The 8,829-nt window shown below is 51.4% G+C and overlaps 1 protein-coding gene across 1 annotated transcript in view; it reads right to left on the bottom strand.

Moving 5' to 3' along the window:
• The window catches only part of LASP1 (LIM and SH3 protein 1), a 53,752-nt gene that overhangs the window by 13,156 nt on the left and 31,767 nt on the right, over window positions 1–8,829 (bottom strand). The window contains exon 4 of the mRNA XM_032279257.1: window positions 6,655–6,762. Within this exon, the coding sequence (XP_032135148.1) occupies window positions 6,655–6,762 (108 nt within the window). The remainder of the gene's footprint in view (window positions 1–6,654; window positions 6,763–8,829) is intronic.

The following is an 8,829-nucleotide window of genomic DNA, read 5'->3' on the forward strand; positions in this document are numbered from 1 at the left end:
TTCATGTCTGCTGCTCAGGGATACATTTCAATGGCACTCCCTTTCACTCTCAAAAGCAATGATAATCAGAAGGTCACCCTAACTCAAGAGAGAGGGACACCAGACATGTAACTCAGGACAGGCGGCACAGAGGGGCTAAATGGGCTGAGAAAAAGAGAGGCTCAGCTCCCTCCAGCCTCGGCTCACCTGGATAAAATTTCCAAACCTTCAGCTTCCTCTCCCTCCCCTCCCCAGCAAATGAGGAAATTGCGTTCTTTCTTTCTTGACCCACCTACTGGTTTGTTAAGCAAATAGGCACATGAGGGGGATGTTAATATATTCAAAAGTAAAGAAGCATTTCCCAGCTTCCAAGGGCCTGGCAATCCCTGCTCCAAGCTCCGCAAAGTTCTGACCTTCTGAGAGCTCTGAGTGAGGACCACCCTAAGCCCAGACACGTCAGCAGAGCCCCAGCTTGGGAGCTGTCCTGGGCCTCCATGGACAGAGGCCACACTCTACCTGTGCCCATGAGGTCCAAGTACGTGTGGGTCCAGGGGTCCAGGCCTAAGGACCCTCTCAACTCAGCCAGGAACCTCCTAACTAGGACTCCAGGACAACAAGTTAGGGTCCATGACAAAGCTCTGCCAGCTGATGTTCCGCTTTCTGACCCCCCAGCTCTCCCGATTGTGGTGGAAAATAAAAGTCTGACTCTCCCTACAGTGCCCCCCACATGATTATACATCACAGTGAATGGGGAACAGCAGGCTCTGGGTGGAACCATCAGCTAGGGTCTTTTTTTGGGTGCCCTTACATGCATTACTCATTTCCTTTCCTTTTTTACTTTATTTATTTATTTATTTATTTAGAGACAGTCTTTCTCTGTCACCCAGGCTGGAGTAAAGTGGTGTGATCTCAGCTCACTGCAACCTCCACCTCCCAGGTTCAAGCGATTCTCCTGCCTCAGTCTCCAGAGTAGCTGAGATTACGGGCGTGCACCACCATGCCGGGCTAATTTTTTGTATTTTTAGTGGGGACGGGGTTTTGCCATGTTGGTCAGGCTGGTCTCAAGCTCCTGGCCTCAAATAATCCGCCTGCCTCAAGCCTGCCAAAGTGCTGGGATTACAAGCCTGAGCCACCGCACCTGGCCTCGTTGCCTTTTCTCAGCCAGCCCAAGAATAACATATTATCATCACCATTTTACAGATGGGGAAACCAAGGCTGAAGATGTGGGCAAACGGTGGGTTAAGTCAGAATCCAGTTCTAACATCAGAGCCTCAGTTCTCAACCACCATTAATACTGCTCCCCATTAGAGACTCACAATATTTTATTTTATTTATTTATTTTTTAGAGACAGGGTCTTACTCTGTCACCCAGGCTGGAGTGTGGTGGCGTGATCATGGCTCACTGCAGCCTCGAACTCCTAGGCTCAAGCGATCCTACCACCTCAGCCTCTCATGTAGCTGGGACCACAGGTGCATGCCACCATGCATAGCTAATTTTCTTTCTTTTTTTTTGTAGAGATGGGATCTTGCTATGTTGCCCATAGTCTTGAACTCCTGGCCTCAAGTAATCCTCCCACCACAGCCTCCCAAACTGTTAGGATATAGATGTGAGCCCACCATGTCCCAACATTTTATTTTTAAAACAAACAAAAGTCTGCGCTCAACTTCATTAGTAATCACAGAAATGCAGTTTAAAACCATGGGCTCTCACACTCCACACGATCAAAATGCTAAGATCATGAACAGAGCTGAGCACATGGAGCAATGGAAACTCATCTCTGCTGCTGGGAGGGTAAATCAGGGCAGCCACTTGGAAAATAGTTCAGTATTATCTGATAAAGTTGAAGGAGCACACATTCTAAAATGCAGCAGTTCCAACGTACATAGACCTCAGGAGATATGTACAAAAATCTCCAGAGCAACTTGCAACAGTACAAATGTCCACCAGCAACAGAACCAATAAAATGTGGTATAATCAAACAATGGAATACTATATAGCAATGAAAAAGAATGTGTCACCGCTATGAAAACATATGGATGAATCTTCAAACCCAATGGTGTGCAAGAGAAGCAAGATATACAAAATTACTGTGTTCAAAATCAGGAAAAGCAAAACACTTTTGTTTATAGTGTTTAGGAATACATAATTATATATTAAAACCATAATGAAAAATGCATGCTTTCAAAATCGAACTAGAGGATTATCCCTAGTTTGATATTTGACTTTGACTCTGGGAACAAAACTTTGTTTGGCAATTTACTATTGATTAGGCTCAGACTCTAATGACTGAGGCTCATTATAGAATACAAAATGCTAATTATTTTTGGCCAACTGAGATGCAAAGCATTTCTGCCTGCAGCAAAGATATTTTCAAGGTCTATGATTTTATTGTCCTGTAGGACATTAATCAATGTGTAACTAATGGTAGGCCCTTAACCAGTTCTGTAGCTAACTGTATCCAGCACTTTCTTTCTTTATTTTTTTGGGAGAAGTCTTGCTCTGTCATCGAGGCTGGAATGCAATCCAGCAAAGTGTTTTGCTTTTCCTGATTTTGAACACAGCAATGCTGGTACAATCTCAGCTCACTGTAACCTCTGACTCCCAGGTTCAAGTGATTCTCCTGCCTCAGCTTCCCAAGTAGCTGGGACTACAGGCATGCACCACCACACCTGGCTACTTTTTCTATGTTTAGTAGAGACAAAGTTTCACCATGTTGGCCAGGCTGGTCTTGAACTCTGGACCTCAGGTGATCCGCCGCCTCGGCCTCCCAAAGTGCTGGGATTACAGGCATGAGCCACCTCGCCCGGCCCCAGTACTTTCCTTCACAGACTAGCATTTACCTCTGCCTCTCATATTCCCCAGCCTGAATCTCCAGCTGGTTCCCTCATAATTAAATAAAGCTATGATAAGTACTTGCTACGTGGGAGTTATATTTTTAACACTGTGAACAAGATCTTGACAGGCGTATGGTAATACAATGTATAGTATACCTGCCTGGTGAGTAAACAGGTGTTTACTATATGTGTTACTATGTGTCATATTCCATACATAAAAAAAGTTGTAAGGACACAAAATTGTATACAGAAAATCCATATGTAAGCAAATAAAAGAGGCTCCCATAAAGGGACTCCAGTGACTAAAGTTTCCCATCCTCAAACACCACTAGAGCTCATGACCAAAGGCCAGGATGCCTAACATGTAACCTTCACCCCATAGCATGGATCCATCAAAAGGCAACTCTTTAGATGCCTTTAATGATGACACAACTACTCACCATAGATGTGTAATATACTAGCCACTTCCTCATCTCCACACACTCTCAGTACTAGACAATGGCCAAACTTTTCGGCCACACTTCACTTCATGTCCCTTTGACGACAATGTAGAAAGCAGACAGGCCTGCCTTTAAAGGATTAATAACACTGACAACATAACCGGGTGTGATGGTGTGTGCCTGTAATCCCAGCAACCTGGGAGTTTTAGGCTGGGGGATCACTTAAGCCCAGGAGCTAAAGGCTGCAGTGAGCTATGATCACGTGACTACACTCCAGCCTGAGCAACAGGGTAAGACATTGTCTCTGAAAAAAATAAAGTATAAAAAGAAAAACTAGCTGGACGTGGTGGTGTACAACTGTGGTCCTAGCTACTCAGGAGGCTGAGGTGGGAGGATGGCTTGAGCCCAGAAGGTTGAGGCTGCACTGAGCCGTAAACACTGTACTCCAGCCTGGATGACAGAGCGAAACCCTGTCTCAAAAATAAAAATAAAAATAAAGCTCCCTGGGATTCTGAGGCACAGCCTGATCCGGCACCCTCTGCCTTAGGGGTTGGTCAGCTTTCTCAGACTTTTAGGGGGTGGCTCTCAAACTTCAGAGAGCACCACAGAAACCCAGGGTATGTGTTTAATATGCTGATTCCTGGGCCCCGCTCCCAGAGAGGCTGATTCTGGCAGCAGGGGAGAAGGCTGTGAGTCTGCATTTTCAGTCAACCCTCCAGGTGACTGTGCTGCAGCTGTCTGGAGGCCCACATCTGACGGTAACTGCTTTCATTAAAACCAAGCTGTCTCCAGGCTCTGCGGTCACACCCCACAGGCTCTGCTAAAGCTGCAAAAGCAGCTACCAGGCCGGCCTCAGTCCCTTCCCCCACCTCCTGCACAGTGAGGAGGGCAAGATGGTTATCTCCCGAGGTGTGGATGGCTTGGCCAGGGTGTCGGGTTTTGTCACCAGGACATTAACACCTCTAATAACTGGGGGAGGGAAGAAGAGGAGCTGGCCTAGGCTGAGTGTGGAGTGTTCTGGAAGCCTTCCAGAAAGGGAAGCAGGGATGACTGGGCTTCCTTCTCTCCCCTCCTCCAAAACCCACAGGGTGAAGCAATGAGTGACCGGCCAAGGGCCTGGGGGGTGGAGATTGGGAGCAAGTGTCACTGATCAAAGACAGGGAGGGGCCTTTACGTGAAAAGCCGCAGGGGCTGAAGAGCCAACATTCCAGCTCTGCAAACCATCCTGGGTTTTCGCCATCATCTAAGGCCATCTCCTCCTCCCCACCTTTCCAAGTGGGGAGCTCTGAGACACAAACTGAAGGTCTTACCCTTTGGAGGGTCTGCGCGAAGGGAAGCTCCGGGGTGTGAGGCCAGGCCTTGGTGTATAAAGAGTCAACTGTGACAGGCCTCTTGGAGGGGCGGGGAGAAGGATTAGAGTACCCGTCCCCAGGCAGGCCCTGCTAGCCAAAAGGAAGCGTTCCATTTCCTCAGGCTACCAACTGCAAACTGCAGGTCCAGTTGCAAAACCCATTCACAGTAAGCCTACAACCAGCATCTTTTTTCTTTTTGGAAACAGGGTCTCACTCTGTTGCTCAGGCTAGAATGCAGTGGTACAATTATGGCTCACTGTAGCCTCGACCCTCTGGGCTCAGGTGATCCTCCCATGTCAGCCTCCTGAGTAGCTAGGACCACAGGCGCGTGCCATCATACCTGGCTAGTTTTTTTATTTTTTTGTAGAAACAGTTTTACTATGTTCCCCAGGCTGGTCTCAAACTCCTGGACTCAAGCAATCCTCCCACCTCAACCTGCCAAAGTGTTGGGAATTCAGTCCTTGTAGGGGCTGTATGATGTGAGGGTGTGTGGGGGCCTGCAAACAGCATCTTTAGAAAAGATCTGAGCGTAGTGGCTCATGCCTGCAATCCCAGCACTTTGGGAGCCGAGGTGGGAGGATCACTGAGGTCAGGCGTTAGAGACCCGCCTGTCCAACATGGTGAAACGCCATCTCTACCAAAAACAAGTTAGCTGGGGAGGCAGGGGAGGCTGGGGACGGTGGCGTGCACCTGTAGTCCCGGCTACTCTACTTGGGAGGCTGAGGCAGGAGAATCGCTTGAACCCTGGAGGCGGAGCACCACTGCACTCCAGCATGGGCAACAGAGCGAGACTCTCTCAAAAACAAAGATCTGACCGTGCTCGAAGTAAGAAGTACTCATGCATGACAGCTTCCATTCTGTTTTCCCTCTCCATACATGTATGCCTGTCGATGGGTCAGACGTCAGATGTGTATTTTATTGTAAGCTGAAGTGAGAGTTTGAAAGCCACAGTTTTGGGCACGGCTGGTTCTGCTATGTGTGGGCCGCCCGTGCTTCTGAAATCCACCTGACCCACCACTGCAGCCCATTCGAGGCATGGCCCAGCCAAGCTCTAAAAGGAGCGCCCTGCCGAGGGGGCCGAGTGGAGGGTGGGAAGGGCTGTGGAGCGCAGGGAGTGGGTGCTGAGGTGACCACCGGAAAGCCAGGCACTCCCCCAATCTCTCCCCCAAGTTCCTCAGCCCAGGGTGACACTGGGAACTTACTGATCCCTTCCTGTTCCATTCATGAAGACAGCTGCCTGACTAAACCCTCCCTGGCAGGACCTCCTAGGCCAGGCTGGCTGGGCACCCCCTGCCGTTCTGTGTGCGGGTCCCCTGCCTGGGCTCCGTGGTTGCGGCTCCCCGCAGCACCCTGCCCCCAACTGCCTAAAGCCACACAGGCTGCTTGCCTGTGGCTCTGCCAAGCAGGAAACCGAGGCCTGCTCTCTGGCCACAGGTGCCATGGAGGGCACATGACACTGGGAACAGCTGACCCCCGCCCACTCTTCACGCCCACTCCTGCCATAGCCAGATGCCACTGACCATCAGGGAGGCGTGGGGTCTGAGCCAGGGGGTGCAGGGCTGGCGGGCAAAGCCTGCTGGGGTTTTTACACAGGAAGGAAGAGGAGGCTGAGGTGGGGGAGGAGGCTGAGGAAGGCGGAAATGACTGCAATGTTGGCACCCAGGCACAGACCAGGGAGGCCAGGCACTCCTCACACCCCAGTTTTGACCTTTGTGCTAAGATGAGATGTGCCGTCTACACCCTGATACCCACCATACCCAGAAAAAAGAACAACAGCTTCAGAGAGAGTGGCGGAGTGATTTAGCACACAGCTCCCCCTCCCTCCTTCCGCCCAGAACACAGTCCCTTCAAGGAGGAAATACTATACGGGCTCATCTGCGGGTGCCCAGAGAAGAGGCATCTGGGAATCCCAAGCTCTTCCCCAGGCCTACCCCGGAGAGCAGGGGCAGTGGAGGCACTGACCTCCTTCACGTCTGACAGGTTGGCAGGGAGGGGACCCAACAGAGGGCAGCGGGGACACCAAGGGGCAGGGCGGGGCAGGAGCTCACGTTACTGATCTGGTCCTGGGTCTTCTTGATTCTCTGGAGCTCAGGCGTGTCCGCGACCACGCTGAAGCCTTTGCCCTTGTTCTTCTCAAACTCCTCCTTGTAGCGCACCTGCGGGAGGGCGGAAGAGGGACCGGAGTCAGGCCAGGAGCAAAAAGGGCCTCAGCTTGGGGCCCTCTGAGGCAGCAACCAGTCAGGAAACGGGGACAGAAGGTCAGGAGAAAGACCCTGACCAGAAGTCCCCAACGCAAAGCAGAAGCCTCAGCCAAAAGGTGTTAGACTCGTAATAAGCCACTACCAAGTCTTCAGTGCACTGAGTGGCAGGCACAGAGCCAAGGGTCTTACATGAACCATCTCATTTAAGTCCTACCATATGTACATGCACGCAATTAACAGCTCCATTTTACCCATCAGGAAAGGGAGCCACGGACAGCCAAAGTGCCCTGCCTGAGGTCACAGAGCTTTGTGGTCCAGGTCCAGTGCAAACCCTCAACTGCCTGACTCCTGACCCTTCACTCCCAGCCCATCCTGTCTGGAAGCTTGTAGGAAAAAGGTTCTTTCCAGAGCTCCCAGGGTGGCCCCAGCTCTCATGTTAGCCAGGATGTGGCCCTGCCCACTGCGCCTGGGGGAGACTTTCAGCAACCAGCTGAGTGAGGCTGTGCCAAAGGACAGAGTTGGTGCCCAGAAAGGAGGGCTGTGAGACGGCCCCGGGCAGGCTCCATCAATGCGCCTTTGACAGGCCCCACAGATTCTGGGAGCCTGCTGGGCTGGCTTCGGAGGCCACCGCCATAGGAGGGGAGGAAAGTGGCGGGGGTCAGACACATCTCAGCAGGTCTCCAAGCTCCAGGGAAGAGCCCTTCCACCCCATCACAGTACCAGAGAGACTCAAGTCAGACATCAGAAAGGACTTCCCTGCAAGAAAGGAATTGAAATATGAGGTACAGCTTGTCCTCCCTGGGGGTTGTGAAGAACAGAATGAGGCTGAGAAAACTCATGGAACAGGAAACCACTCCTTGGCTTCCAGAGACCTCACTGTCCACCTCAGTAGCCATCTGTTCCAGAACTCCGCCAGCTGCTTGAATTTCCTCCTTGGGGGCTGCACTGTCCTGAACTCAGGTCAGCCCAGGACACAGGGCCCAGGACCTTGGGAGTTTCCAGGAGGACAAACGCGGGCAGTTCCCAGTCAGGGACTCATCTGGCAGCAGTATCGAGCTGTGCTCGAACTGGAGCGACTGCGCATGCGCACGCAGCCACCGCCACACCTGTCAGGCCCTCTGCACATCCCACGGGGGTCAGAGTCCTGGTTTGTCCCCTGAAGCCCCTGTCACTCACCCATGTGGTTCCCTCTCCTTTTCTCTTCTGATCCAGACAAGAAGGGCCTGGATGTGTTGGTCCCCATCAGATCAGAAGTGAATGCAGTGGACAGAGGCACCAACCCACCCAAGAGTCCATAACCTGCCTGGCACCAGCTCTTCCGGGAAGTCACCTGGGCCAGCAAGGTGACTCTTAGTGGGAGGCCCTTTGGGAAGCGGGTATTGGTGAAGGTAAGGCACTCAGAGACAGAAAAATCTAGCTCCAGATACAGAAGCCCTGCATCTAAAGCCCCTGGCCTCGGTTTCCTCATCTGTGAAAGAGTTATCACAGAAATCAGCTGTAATATGGGGAGGGGGCTTATCACCAAGTACGGGCACAAAGCCAGGCAGAGCCAGCACTAACACAGGCTCACTCTCCCACTTCTGAGTGATCCTGGGCCACTGACTTAACATCTCAAGACTCAGTTCCACCAGCCACAGTGGCTCATGCCTGTAATCCCAGCACTTTGGGAGACCAAGACGGGCGGATTTGAGGTCAAGACGGACTTGAGGTCAAGAGTTCAAGACCTTGGGAGGCCGAGGTGGGTGGATCACCTGAGGTCAGGAGTTCAAGACCATCCTGGCCATCATGGTGAAATCCCATCTTAAAAAAAAAAAAAAAGTTCAAGACCAACCTGGCCAACTTGGTGAAACCCCATCTCTACTAAAAATACAAAAATTAGCCAGGCATGATAGTGGGCACCTGTAATCCCAGCTACTCAGGAGGCTGAGGAATAGAATCACTTAAACTGGGGAGGCAGAGGTTGCAGTGAGCTTAGATCAGCCATTGCACTCCAGCCTGGGCAACACGAGTGAAACTCCGTCT

This window comes from Sapajus apella, unplaced genomic scaffold (genome assembly GCF_009761245.1).
Source record: "Sapajus apella isolate SASKATOON/1434 unplaced genomic scaffold, GSC_monkey_1.0 scaffold12, whole genome shotgun sequence".
Taxonomy (NCBI): domain Eukaryota; kingdom Metazoa; phylum Chordata; class Mammalia; order Primates; family Cebidae; genus Sapajus; species Sapajus apella.